This window comes from Rhyacophila brunnea, unplaced genomic scaffold, assembly GCF_057557595.1.
Source record: "Rhyacophila brunnea isolate RB1 unplaced genomic scaffold, BYU_Rbru_1.0 scaffold_17, whole genome shotgun sequence".
Taxonomy (NCBI): domain Eukaryota; kingdom Metazoa; phylum Arthropoda; class Insecta; order Trichoptera; family Rhyacophilidae; genus Rhyacophila; species Rhyacophila brunnea.
In genome coordinates, this window is record NW_028232827.1 from 14,409,928 (window position 1) to 14,425,202 (window position 15,275).

Genomic DNA, 15,275 nt, shown 5'->3' on the forward strand with positions numbered 1-15,275 from the left:
ATTAATACAATAATTTATTAACACAAACTAAACCTATACAGATTTCAATAATGCAGAACATTACAAGACTGTAAAAAGAGCAATATAATAATTTATTGTATTTTTAATTGTTTTATTTTAGATAAACGAAAATAATCATGAAATAAATAAATTAAAAATACAATACGTAAACTATGCTTTTTTCATATTTAATATACAAATTAATTAAATGTTAAAAAGGGATGAGAATTAGAACTGAAATTTATCACTGTATTTATTTATAATTCGCTAAATTGATTTTTAATTAGAGCCGGTGAAGAATTTGGAAAGGAAATCAGTTGGTTTTTCCTCCTGGGTATCGTTCCAGTATGTCATAACATGTCCTTTCTGCTTCCAGAGGAGTACAACCTCCTTCAGCTCCATTTGACCCTGGAAATAAAAAGGCGGCAATTAGTATGGATTGATGAAAACACTAGGACACAAGAGTAAAAGTGAGAAATCAAAGATCAAAATTAAGTGAAGAATTGAGCCGGGAGAGAAATGTTAATTCAGTCTACGTCAAGGTGCTACGTTCCAAGGCATTAAACTGACACTTGAAAAGCATCTTTTACGAAATACAAGGTAAATAATGAAAGTTACATTCCAATGTAAATTTGTCTCTTCAGGAAAATAATGATAAAAAACAATAGCGGATTATGGATCATTTCGTGACTAGCCTTAAATGGAAAAATGTAGTATGTTCTGCATTGGACATCGGACGTTTCATTATTTCTATCCTATACTAATGGAGAAATTTTACTAATGACATGTCTAATATGAAATATAATTTGTTAATATTGGAATCAAATATTAGTAGCAGGATCAAGTATTGATGTTATGTAGGCCATGGCCCCCACATCCTGAAGCGGCCCCCCAGGCTAGGATGATTGGCGGGCCCCCCTACCTATCTCTAAAGTCAGTGTGACGCGCTTCAGTAGCGTTATCCAAATATTGTATTTCAAGCGATTTTTCTATATTTTTTATATGTACGAGTACATCCATTTGAATTATGGAGTTGTCGAGTATCAGCATGCAGTAAAAAATTGCATCGTATAACCAAATAGTTTTATTATTAATATCATTCAAGTAAAATAGCGACTTTTTTTTACTATTAGAGCAAATTTGTGATTATCTCACTTATCTGGTCGGCTCGTCACGCCAGGCCCTTTCTGAGCCCGGGCCCCAAGGCTAGAGCCCTGTCAGCCCCCCCCCTAGTGGGAGCCATGATGTAGGCGCTCCAGTGGCAAGCCAAAAGTCCTAGGATAATAAATCGTCCAATTTGTCTATGCTCTGCTACTGACAATAGACAATCAACGAACAAGTAAAAAAGTCGGGCTGTCAAAAGTTGCGATTATCGTAATGTCTTCTGATAATCCTGAAATTTTGTGTTATTTACATATAGATTTACATAAAATAATATAGTGGTTAAAACAACACAAGTTTTACGTTTTCTTTTCTGAATTTGATAAAGATAAATTCAAATAAAACATTAACTGTGAAAACTCTCATTTTCTAATATGTACCCTAAATTGAGAAATTAATCAATAAAAACGTTAAGAACAATTACAGGTTTTTTTCGATCCGAATGATTGTGTATTAATGTCAAATCGAATTTAAGTAGTGATTGACGGACGAAATCTGGCAACTCGGAGTGTAAAATATCAAACATATTTGAAATCTAACAAACCTGGTCTGCGGTGTTAAAAGTCCGCAGATGTGGGGTGCTCCATGTGAAAAAAAACTCCGAACACTGAAAATCGTCTGTCTTGCGTGCCAATGGAGCACAGGCATTCGAGATTTTCAACATATTTAGATAAGACAAATTTGTGTGTGAGATGTCAGTTATCGCAGTCGCTGGAATAACAACTATTATGGATCATATTAGCTTTTTACCTTGATGACAAGCATGTCGATAACTCTGACGTCGGTAACATTTCGATTCTTCAGAAACAACTCCTTCAGTTTATCTCTGCATTTTTCCTCGCTCTTTGGTATATCGTAGTCCATAACTGTAAGTAGAATGAAACAAGGGTCAACATGTTGAAGGAAAGCCTTCTACCATGCATTTACATAATAGCACTGTATGAAAAATGGTAATGAATGAATGATACACTATCTTACAGAAGAGCAGCAATGAAAATAAGATCATAATCTATTTTTGTATCACCATACTATGCTAGCTTGAAAAATTTCTATGAGATAGAGATACAATTTATAGAGGAAAATTACTGCTGGCAAGTATTCTTCAAACAACTTCTGTCAAAATTTCAATCAAATCTGAGGCGTAGCATATATATATATATTTTTTTATTAAACATATTTAGGTCAACCAACAGGTTCAACCATAGAAGAATACAATAATATGATTAGTGTGAGATAAAAAATTAAAGACAGAAAGCATAATTAAGTCGAACAGAACAGTTATGAAAAATACAGTAGAGAGATATTAAAAATTAATTAAAAGAAGAAAACATAATTGAACGTAGTTATGCAGAATGTAGCCAGTCCACAATAATGTCGAGCTGAGATAATGGGACTTTAGTAACAACGTGATTCAAAAAAATGTATGTAAAATGTCAAATTGTAAATAGTATTTTATTTCAAGAATAATTTTTTTGCGGCTTGGCTATTTTCAGTAGAATGTAGAGAAAACCTTCTCGCATCTAATCTATATCATATCTAATTTTTTTATTTTTTGTGGACTGGCTACTTTCTGCATAACTATGTCCAATTATAGTACCTAAAAATGAAAAATAAAATACACTAAAAAACTTAAAAAAGAGGAATATAAGAAACATTTAAAAGAGGCAAGAGAACAAAAAAGTTCCACTCAAACACTGTGAAGGTTCATAGTCCTGCAAAGTCGATCCACGGGACAATATTACTCTAGATTGGTTTTATGTGTTTGAATGTGTAGAAGTGAAAAGATGTGATTATAAAAATAGAAATAAAGGATTAGAAACATATAAACATACAAACCATCGTACGTTCTTTGTCCATTGTAATTAACATTTATAAAATACTTTACGCAGTGAACTAGTACTTCTCTCGTGTTTTACAAAATAAATTCAATAAAACACTTTATAAAAGATCTTTTATTGGCTAATACTATTATGAGGCGTTACTGGATCGTTTGTGCTTCCCAAACTCATGGGTTCGAGGCCCCAGCTGCAGGGCTTCTGCGGGGGACCGCAATCTTTTTCAGTAGAACTACTAGGTATAAGATATATAATATTTATTTATGAATATGTTTTACAATAATTATATTCTTCTTCTTCTTCCACCCTGTCACGTCCCAACATTGGGGCATAGGGCAAGCATAAGTTGGTGCCACTTCCCTCGGTACATCGCCAACTCCTGCGCCTCCCGCCATGTCTGACCTGCAGCACGTAGGTCGCTTTTGTAGCACCGCTGCAGGGTGAGGGAGGGCCGGCCACGGCGACGGAACCCTTGAGGCTGTGCCACAAGGGTACGAAGTGCCGCACTCTTTGGCGGCATCCGGAATACGTGTCCCAGCCACGTAAATCGTCTCTTCGTGATAACTTCAATCACCGAAGGCTGTTGTTTATTATATACTTAAATGTATATATTTAAAACAGAACTGATCAAAAATTAAGCACAGATCATGCCTTTTAACGAAGACTTTGGAAGATCCCCTACTAATTACCATTTCTAACATTGAATCTAATATTGATTTATTATGTAAAAGCTTGGCCTGATCAGGATGTCATTGCCGCAGTCAATAACTATTATGCAGAGTTCAAGAATCAACTATAACTTATATCACATTCCAATTAATTTATAGCAAAATTCACACTTATGACTTATTTTATTGCAAGAATGCCTTGCATTAACACTCCTGCAGCCCTATGTTGTAACTTGTGACATGAAGTCACCAGACGACATGACGTAATTGTGACGTATGCTCAATACACGCATAGATATTATTATGCTGAAACACCTATTCGTGTATGGGGACAATGAATAACGCCAGTATTAGAGTAGCGTCAATTTCTCGAAGACTATTGACTCACTCCGGTTGTACGTCACAATGATGTCATGTCGCCGGGTGACTTCAACTCACAAGTTACAACATAAGGCCCCTGTTACTGTAATGTCACCTTGTGTAGTCACGTTAGGTAATGAGTCCGGGTTCGATCTCAGTGGTATGACAATACATTTGTTATTTTCTCAAAGCCTGGGTGTTTTGTTATTGTTTTACTGCTACTACTATACTACTGTTTCACTACTATACTCTACCTACTAAACAGTCATCGAGCCTTATGGCCTGTCTAATATATAAAGGCTTTTGAATTAATGATTTTATTCTCGATATATCGGCATAACCTACAATATTATGCGAACTACACTACTTAAGATTGCTGATCGAAACCGAAATATTATTACATAAATAAGCTGATGTTGGTTTAAGAATTACTAATTAGTGTAACAATGATCATATGTAGTTAGTAATAATAAAACAAAATAGTAGGAATGATGTTTTTCTTGTCGAAGTATTTTGTTTTGATGACATAACTACGGCAGACGTCAGATGATACGAAAATATGTTGTCAACTCACCAATATATGGAATTTGCCGATACCATGCTTTGTATAGATTTAAAACACGGCGACGGGCCTCGCCGGAATCGACAGATAGAATAGGTCTTACAAATTTAACGTAAGCTTTGACGGCTTCACGGGTAGCCATTTTTCGTTTTTTGTTCGATGGCCTTCAGAGTTGCCGCGCGTCAACTATTATCTGAAAAATCACATTTCCCTAATATTGCCATAATATTTCCCCATAAACTATTATCGGATGACATTGGGAGGTATTATACCAGTACACGGCTACCTCTAATACAGGCTGACTGTGACTTTAATAATTACACTGTCATTATTGGATTATTGGAAATTCGCGTCAGTTTTTTTATATACCTATTCAACTAAGGTATCCTCTGTAAATTTGAGATTTTTTATATCAGTTATGAGTTTTTTTAAATATTTTGTCACATGTTCTCTCAGATTGGCTGTGTAGATTCCACTTACGCTGACCAAGTCAGTAGAGCAGCCGTCCATGAAGCAGTGGGTCTCTTGATTCCGTGGCTGGACAATAAAAAATCATGTTGTTTTTAGCTATTACATAATATAAATGATTGTTATATAACAGACTACGCAAATGCGGCTCTTCTTTGGGTTAAGTGCGGCTTCCAATATCTCTTGGTAAAAATATAGGTATTTTATTTCCCCCCTTATACCTACTTGTATTTTCGCGAGTTTTCGTTGACCTCATGTTTGCTCATCCTTGTTATATAATAATATTATTCGCCCTATGGAGATTCATTATGCACCGTGTAGGAGCGAACATGATAGTTACATTAACAGCACTTGTCTTTATATATGATAACACGCCCCCTCGTTGGAACCAGAGTTTATGATTTCTTACTTTTTTCATTTCTCGAGAATCGAGAATTTTTAAAATCAAGATTTTTTTCTGGATAACTCTCGAAACCTCTCTCAGCCGGATATTCGTTTTCAATGGCATATTTGTTTACCTCTATCGGACGAAGACATTTATCATCAGTGACAAATTTTTTAAATTGCCTTCCAAGTCACGGTCGACAGAACATTCGAATCGTTTGTATTATGCAGCATCATATATTTAAAGCGTTTCTTCAGCACGATTAAAATTGTTCGGAGCATTAAAAAACATCTGAACAAAACGCCGTTTTATACTGGACGCGTTTTTTATTATTTTATAGTTATTTATTTACCGAGAAATCAAAATTTCTTCAGAAATGTCGCTGTTTTATAAAATTCCCGTTACAGTCGACAGCTTAGCCCTGTGACAATTTCTCGAGATTCTCATTCATGGTTTCTCGAGAAATGAAAATTTTCAAAATTTCGAAAAATTATTTTCTCGAGACTCGGGATTGGCCTTGTCTGATTTATTTTTCGTGGATAGCTCGTTGCTAAGTAGGGACATTAGCAAAGTATTATATTATACGCATTTCATCGGCAAATGGTCGCCTCCTCCTCACTCCCTTCTGTCTTGCCATATAATATATAGTTTTTATAATGTCCTCAGCATGGCCCCCACATCTTGAAGCGGGCCCCCAGGCTAGAATCTTCGGCAGACCCCCCTGCCTATCGCTAAGGTTAAAATCAGTGTGACGCTCTACAGTTGTGTAATACAAATACTCGTAGTATAATTTAGTGTAGTTTATAGCGATTTTTTGTATTTTAATGCAATGCACCCACTTGAATTGTGGAGTTGTCGAATATCGATAAACAATAATCAATGTTAGTATAGTCGTGAAATAGCACCGCAGGCGACATTTTTTACTATTAGTGTAATTTTGTGATGTGTGATCGGTCCGCCCCCCCCGGCTAGAGCCCTGTCAGCCCCTCCCTTGTGGGGGTCATGGTCCTCAGCCTCAGAGTTGCTGCATTTCTTTCTACCTAGTCCAACCGAACCAATCAAGATCTCTCAATCCTAGTTTTCCCAATTACACATTATAGAGTATAGATGAGCCTTTTTGAGTGGTCGGGTGTCTTCCATCCTTGATTTGGGACAGAACGTTGAGGAATCACTGTATTATAATAATATGCAAATGGTAAAAAATAAATAATCCACTGATAATATATTTTTTGAAAATATTTTATTCAACAATTAATACAAACAATATTATTTATGTTCATTGTTCAAATTGTAAAATTAATCTTATTAAAATTACATTATACTTTATGTTTAGACTATTCATTTTATTGTTTGCTACATACATAATATAATATTCATAATATTATTATATCATAATAAAAAATAGTTAATACACATAACACAATATTATTATTGTATAAGTATTTATTTTACCTTAAACATCTTATAATTTCTATTGACTAGCAAATTTCTCAAAAATAATATTTTCTCATTATGCAAAAATGAAAACAATATACAGACATTTGAAGTTAATATCAAAATTATGTTTTATTATTATTGTCAACAAGAAATAAACAATGCATCAAATAACAACACCAAAATATTATTCAACGATTTTCCATAGGTAGGTATTTTTGGCTGCAGTAAATTATAGAAAAAAAAATGATAATATTTTTCATAGCACTATTGAAAGTTATATTGTGAAATCTTTATATCAAATATCCAAATAAATTTCATTCAATAAATAGTAATCAATAAATTAATATTTAAAAACATCTATAACATAACATATTTCCTGGAGAGCGTTTATAAAAAAATATATATTTAAACATTGTTATCAAAACAGCACTACAAAATATATTATATTTCACATTTATCTTAGATATCTATCAAATTAGATGATAGTGATAAACACCATTATCGTCAAAGATTAATATTAAATATGTATGTTATAATATATGTTATATATAATGTATAATATATACCTAATAATATGTAGCTTCTGATTTTGTTTACGGTCGTGTCCAGAAATTATTACAGAAATATTTCTGACCTAATATCGTCTTCTTTTTAACTCATAAACGATTTAATTGATATTTTTAAATTCTTTCAATTTAAATTAAGAAATGTAGGCAAAAAATACATTACACTCTTTTCTGAGTAAGGTTTAGAATAGGAGAATCATGATAAATTTAGTAATTATTTGCGATATGCATTGCGTAATTTCGGCGAAGGAATAATAATAAAATATCATCAACGTGCCTTCATAAATGTTTTCTTTTAAAAAATAACGTAAACATATTAATTTTTGATGTCTACATTTTTTTATATATTTTTTTCTTTCTGTACAACAGCGATAACTTATATGTGGCGGGCTTTTACGGAAGCTCGTATCATTATTTTATTTGTGTCATAACGTCGCTATAGGATTGGTTTCCCGAATATCCGTTTTTGTCGAAATCGACCTCTTAATGCAGAATGTTTTTTTGTATCTAATTGGACTAGAACCATCCCTTTCTTTAAATTATTTTGTAATGGTAATGCATACATCATTCATATGCTGTAAAAGTAACAATTTAAATATCTCCATGTATTTAAATATAGGATTATGAAATTTGTTTTTCGTCTCCTGAACATTTGGTCTATTCGGGAAACCAATCCTACAGCGACGATAAATTAAAATTTACATTTAAGAGATATTCTACAAAATGTACATAAATATCTATGGTAGGTAGGTAGGTATCTTATAGAAACGTTAAATTCCGTCTTCTTCGTTTTATCGCTACAGATATTTCTTCATTAAGATGTTAATGCTTTTCCGATAAATTTACAGCAGCAACCTTACGAACTCTGGAAATATAAAACAGAACATAAAATTAGACATTGACCATAGACATATTATTTTTTAATCGACAACTTATACAGAATTCAAGAATACAAAAGTAATTAGATCATAATTTTTAACACATACAGAGATTGCAATTCGATGACATGGTATTCTTTATTGATTGCCTGGAATACAGGTCGGAAAGTTTGTTGGGATAATTACTCAAAAATATATTTATTATCAATTGATTTATTTTTCATAAATTCTACAGAATTCGGAAAATTTACTTCTATTTAAATTCAAAATAGTTTATTGATTCGAAAATGAAAACTATACGATAAACAATCAAATAAAATAATATCTTATAAACTGCATTAAAATAGTAGAATGTAGACAACAATTATTACAAAAATCTCACTGGGAAACTGAAAAATTTGATTTTTAAACATTTTGATTCCAGCGCATCTATTCTATACACAAGACTGCTATCGGCCGCTATCAGCGGCTATCGAGGGTAGTCATTCATATTTTTGTATTGCCGTATTATAATTTTTACAATAAGTGAGTTGTAATTTTTACAATAAGTGCTATGTTTTAACAGCACGTTTCTTGGCTGTGCTAACTTTTAAAGCGAGATAGACAGTTTTGACTGTTTAGAAGGCTAACCTATTGTAACAATTATAATACTCAATACAAAAATATGATTAACTACCCTCGACAGCGGCCGATAGAGCAGTCTTGTGCAGGTTTTGGAGATATGTCATTTTTACATACAAATTGGGGGGCTTAGATGTCAGGTCAATTTCGATACCATCTTCAGGGTTAAACCGATTTCTCTAATCTATTTATATGTCCATATCACAACCAAACAGGCATCAATTATATTTATTAATATTTTATAAATATTTATTAATATTTATTAATATTTATATTAATATTATTATTTAAAATATAATATTATTTCAGATTACAATAGAGTTCCTTTACTTAAATACTTGTTTAGAAAAAATACATCAGCATTTATTAGCTTATTTTTCTATTTATTCAATACATAAAAGAAGATAATATGATACATTATAGTTCTGACACAATGATAATAATAAACAAACAAGTTTTCATAATACCAACATTATACTTAAACAAACCCAAGCGCCAGAAATAAGAAAGATATTGGAATAAGAGTTACAATTGGTCATTGAATCAATATATACAATTACGTTTCCAAAATAATATGTTAAATAAATAATAAATAAATATATCATTGTTATAGATATGAGAATTTTGTTGTGTATTGTATCAGTGTCAACTTTGCCATAATATGAGGCTGTGGTATTTTTATTTAATTCAGAATTTATCACAACTTCCCAACTTCCCAACTTCCCATTATGAATGTGACATGGTTAGTAGAGCACCCGTCTTTGAAACCGTAGATCTTGGGTTCGATCCTACTTCTAGGCACAATAAATGCATTTTGTTTTCGATCTATTATAACGGTGTCACCGAGTTAAGCGAATTGTTGACCAACATTCAAAAATATGTTAAATTCACTTTTAGAGTTTGAATAATTATATAAAAAATATTAATCTATCACCTTCATAGTTGATCTTTCCATCCTTGTCGACGTCTCCGAGCGCCAGGACCTGATTGAGCTGGGCATCCGTGACAGGTTCTCCGATCATCTCCAGTGCACTGCGGAGTTCGTCCCGCGTGATGTATCCATTGCAGTCTCGGTCAAAGACCCTGAAAAATGTCACAGAAACAAAATTAAATAATGCAAGACTAAGCTCTATTATTTTTTCAAAACCTGGGTTGACTACGCTACGCCATTGGACGTCATGGCTTGTGATATTTTGTATTTATAAAATATTTGTTTTTTTGTTGACGATAATTATATTTCTATTAAGGGGGGACATGCTCGTCGAAGGTCAAAATTGAGTTTTTATTGTATTTTCAAACCATGATCCTGGACACTCCTTAAACGTTGTAGATGATCTATTTATATAATTTTGAAGCCTTATTGTCCTTTATAGTTATTTTAAACATTTGATGACTGCATAAAGTATTTTTGTTACATAAAATAGTATTCTTTTAAACCTCTCGCTCTAATGTTTTAGAATATAGTCATATTTCGGTACAGAACTGTGCAGTGGTGTTAAGATTTTTTACATTTATTAATTTTTAAACGCATTTATAAAACCATTAGTATAATTTATTACGAGATAATTTTTGTAAAATATTCACGATAAAAAAATATTTTGATAATTTCTGTGATCCCAAATTTGACAAGAATTAGGCATTTTATTATTCAAAAAATCGGCAAGATTAACACATTTGAAGATGATTCTAAAGATATTTATTATAAGCTATGTCTTTGACCATTCAAGTGTGATAAAAATCTTATGAATAATGATTGCCTTATAATAATTATTGACCTAAGAAGAAGGTAGTGTTTTTTTAAAATACGCCATTTCTTTTGTCATTCCCTAGTAGTTAAGCTACAACATACGGCCGTAGCCATAAAATGACAAACTATAATTAAAGTAGGGAGTAAAATTATGTTAACGCGCGTGTTTGAACATGTACCTAACCGAATTTTTTTTTATTTTTTTTTTAACGGTACATGTTCAAATACGCGCGTCAATATCATTTTACTCCCTATTTCAATTATAGTTTGTCAATTTATGGCTACGGCCGTATGTTGTAGCTTAACCACTAGGGAATGACAAAAGAAATGGCGTATTTCAAAAAAACACTACCTTATTCTTAGGTCAATAATTATTATAAAGCAATCATTATTCATAAGATGTTTATCACACTTGAATGGTCAAAGACTTAGCTTATAATAAATATCTTTAGAATCATCTTGAAATGTGTTAATCTTGCCAATTTTTTGAATAATACAATGCCTAATTCTTGTCAAATTTGGGATCACAGAGATTATCAATATAATTTTTTATCGTGAATATTTTACAAAAATTATCTCGTAATAAATTATGCTAATGGTTTTATAAATGCGTTTAAAAATTAATAAATGTAAAAAATCTTAACACCACTGCACAGTTATGTACCGAAATATGACTATATTCTAAAACATTAGAGCGAGAGGTTTAAAAGAATACTATTTTATGTAACAAAAATACTTCATGCAGTCATCAAATGTTTAAAATAACTATAAAGGACAATAAGGCTTCAAAATTATATAAATAGATCATCTACAACGTTTAAGGAGTGTCCAGGATCATGGTTTGAATATACAATAAAAACTCAATTTTGACCTTCGACGAGCATGTCCCCCCTTAAGTAGATAGCATTGTTGTTAGGCTCATATAATATAATATAGTATGATGAGTAGGTATTAAAATTGACCAGTAGTTAAAGTTTGTCGCAATTAGTATGTCACCTCGTAGCATAGTGGTAATGCAACGGATCAGGGCGTAAACCTGGGAGATACGGAGTTCGATTCCCCGTCGGGTTGGCTTACTTTTTTTCAAAAAAGATTTTTTCTATTGGTTATAATAATAATATATGCTCTCAGAAAGTGTTTTTCTAAATTATATATGTTCAAACTTGTTTTAGGTTTGTAACATAAATTTAAGGCGAATTTTCTGTCTTTGACAAATACCTACTAATGTCAAAGTACATACAAGTGAGATATTTGCTACAAATGTATGTATCTGCAATGCGAAGTGACTTACAGCTATTGTATCGTTCGCATTAGAAATCTTTTGTTCTGCGTTATTTACATAATTATAAAAAGGATGCCTTCAACTATTTGATATAGACGTAGGCATGTCATTCAATGTCCAAATATAACGGATGGTAACATTGGTAACTATTATACTCATTCCTTGAGACTGTTCAATACTTGCTAAATGATCAATAATATAATAAATTAAGCAATCGTTGTGATTACTTTTATGAACACACGGGCGTGAATCTCGCTGGGTTCTAGTGGTTAGGTGCATAATATTTATCTGAAGTATTTTCAAATTATGTACCTATCTTCAATAAAGCATGCTATATTCGTAAATCTTGTGAATTATTCCTTGAATAAAAAAAGATTAGTGTTTTATTTTTATTGATTATATGTTTCAAACTATTTTTTTTATTTATGTTTGCCAAACCTTTTTTAAAAATTAAAATCTAAATTGGATAATCGTCCCTCTGGAGTAATAAAATGTCTGGAACCTGCACGAGATTGGAAGAGTTTTTTTTTAATTTTAACGAATACTGGTTGTTTTAATTATTTACCTAAACGCAGCCAGCAAGTCTCTCGTGATCTCGTCCTCTGAATCTCCTGATTCTCCTGTTAGCGTCCCTTGTAAGGCTTGTATCTTGGTAACCCATTGCAAGAATTCTGCTTCAGTTATTAATCCGTTGCCTGAAACAAATAAAAAGTATACATTGTATAAACCATTGTTCATAAACACATTTTTACTTAAATTCTAATGGATTTAAGTTTTGTACTATTCCATTTAAGTCGTTTTTTGTGACCCGGGCTTCGCCTTTCGGCATCTTCAGGCGCACCAAAGGTAAACACATTAAAATAAATCCATTAGAATTTAAATTCAAATTCCATCAAGTACCTTCAGTCGATAGTATTAATACATTTTTATTTATCGACAATTTAAGCCTTTTGGTTTTCCGAATCCGTCATCCAAGATAACTTGGCATCCATTACATTAATTACTGTATCTCCAATTTTCCACAAACATCAGTTATCACAGATCTGTCATTGCGGCGTCTGAAAATGTAGCTATATCGGATCAACTGCTTGATTAGTTCGAACATTTATCGGCCGGCGTCGAATACAGGTCATTATTTAATTTGTCTATGATATATTATTGAATTACGATATATTTACATTCATACAATTTTTGGAAAATAAGTCACGTTTGTGGGACAAACGTAGTACAAACAATTAATAGGGTACAAACGATCTTGAGGAAAAATACAAGGTGGGAATTTAACGACAAATATGACAAAAATACAATAATTATGAAGGATTTAAAACTATATACATACTATAGTTTTTCACAAATGCTGCGATTTTACCGCGTTTTTCTTAGCTCGTATTCTTGTTTGTCCGGTGGTTGTTTATCCAGTACAAATCTTGCAATTGATTTTTAACTAACTTCCCGACTAACTAGACATTTGAAACTTTTGGGATATATCAGAACACGATGTCAATGCATTATCTTAATACTTTTAGCCATCTTTAATGCTACTTTAATAACTCTATGCAACTCAGTTAATGTTTGATGATTTTTTTTAGAAATGAAAACATACCTAATTTTAATTAAACTGCCAAGTATGTACGTAAGATAATTATTTTAATGCAAGTGAATTTTATTAAGAATTAGATGGATAGTGGACGAAAGAAAATTAGCATGTTGATTAAAATTTTAAACCTAAATACTAAGTTCATTTCTTAAAGCTAGTATAATTTTAATCGTCCTAAACCTTTTAGGTGGGTAAATACTAGGGCTACCCAAGTATTTTTGTATTTTAAAATCTCGGAAACACTTGTGCACCAAAAACATGCATTATTACTTTAGATTTTTGAAAGCCATTCGCGAAGAAAAATCGCGGTCGCTGAAATATTATAATTACATTCAAAATTAAGCTCTTAACTTTACTTGGAGAACAAAAGCTTGAAATTCTCATAATGAAAGAGTCCTTTTAGTAATACAGGAACTGAAAAGATTCTAGAGTTCTCAAATAGAAAAATACAAGGAGAGCTTTTAACGTCTGGATACCTACGCCGAATATCCTCATATATACGGGTTATTCATTTCATATTGTGACGGTAATAAAGTAAGTGAAGTCTCGCGGGGGTAGTCAGGTTATGCATTTCTTAGTTATGGAAAATAAACGAAATAATACAATATTAGTGCCACGAAGTAGACAATGCGATCGCTTCGTTAGAAAGTACCGACAAAAATGTGTTTCAAAAATAATCACAACATAAAAAGTTCTGGCATTGTTGTATTAACACGGAGGCGTACAGTACTATCAGGGTCTCGAACTTTCACCTACCAAAAACCACTGTGGAAATGCTCTAATCGTAGATGATGTTTATATCATGTTTATGTGTAGGTACTAGATAGATAGATACTTATCATCTTTGCATACTGTTTGAGACAAACAATGAAAGGGGACAGCATTCTATGTCTACCTAAGGGCGGCACTTTGCCTAGAGACGTCGCTGATTTAACGCCACAAGAGTATTTCAGAATTTTTAAAGCCAATCTGCTATCTAACTACAATCTAACCCAACTCAATGCATGTATATTTTCTATCAAAACCATCCTTAGTATTTCCATATATCACATTGCAGTGATGATACAACTAAAATTATCCGTTATATATTTTTATCGATTTGTAATGCAACGGGAGGAAGCAGTTTAACAAAATCTAATCAAGTGTTAATTATTCTTTATCTATTTTAACAAAAATAGATTGTGCGTCTGTCTGTTTCCGTTAATTTGGTTATAACTTAAAAACTAATAAAACGATATTAATAAAAAATTTCACAGCTTATAAAATACATCGTCGGTACTAACTAGTATATTAATATCATCTCGATATTTTTGTTCCTAAGTTAGATCATAAATCTTCTCGAAACTAGCGTTAAAGTGGTTAGATAGCTACGGTGAAGTGGTCAGGTGAGGTACGAGTATAGCGCTCATGGCTCCCACATCCTGAAATGGGCCCCCAGGTCAGGATCTTTGGCTAACCCCCTATCTATTACTAGGATTAAAACTAGTGTGTTTACAGTGGTGTTTTGCAAATGTTGTTCCATGTAAAATGAATGGTACATATTCAGTGTATTTTTAACGATTTTTTGTATTCTTAATAAATCCACTACAAGTTGTCGAGTATTGACACACAATCAAAAATTGCATTGTACAACCACGTGTCGTAAGTAAAATAGCGCTGCATAGGTTTTTTTTACTATTAGAGCACATTATTTGTGAAATGTTTTTAT

The 15,275-nt window shown here is 32.2% G+C and overlaps 2 protein-coding genes across 8 annotated transcripts in view; both read right to left on the reverse strand.

Moving 5' to 3' along the window:
• Positions 1 to 4,747, reverse strand: ND-B14 (NADH dehydrogenase (ubiquinone) B14 subunit). The gene is made up of 3 exons (XM_085944270.1): positions 4,599 to 4,747; positions 1,912 to 2,027; positions 1 to 408 (listed from the first exon to the last, which is right to left on the reverse strand). The coding sequence occupies exons 1-3, from the start codon at positions 4,726 to 4,728 to the stop codon at positions 280 to 282; spliced, it is 375 nt and encodes a 124-aa protein (XP_085800396.1). The 5' UTR covers positions 4,729 to 4,747; the 3' UTR covers positions 1 to 279.
• A 3,381-nt stretch (positions 4,748 to 8,128) lies between these two features.
• Eip63F-1 (Ecdysone-induced protein 63F 1) overlaps positions 8,129 to 15,275 on the reverse strand; it is a 187,170-nt gene continuing 180,023 nt past the window's right edge. For 4 of the 7 annotated variants that reach the window (XM_085944754.1, XM_085944752.1, XM_085944751.1 and 1 more), the window contains 3 exons: positions 12,536 to 12,665; positions 9,876 to 10,024; positions 8,129 to 8,307 (listed from right to left, as the gene is read on the reverse strand). In XM_085944754.1, coding sequence (XP_085800880.1) covers positions 8,285 to 8,307; positions 9,876 to 10,024; positions 12,536 to 12,665 — 302 coding nt within the window. In that variant the 3' untranslated portion in view covers positions 8,129 to 8,284. The remainder of the gene's footprint in view (positions 8,308 to 9,875; positions 10,025 to 12,535; positions 12,666 to 15,275) is intronic. The other 3 variants (XM_085944753.1, XM_085944756.1, XM_085944757.1) reach the window with 1 other exon arrangement.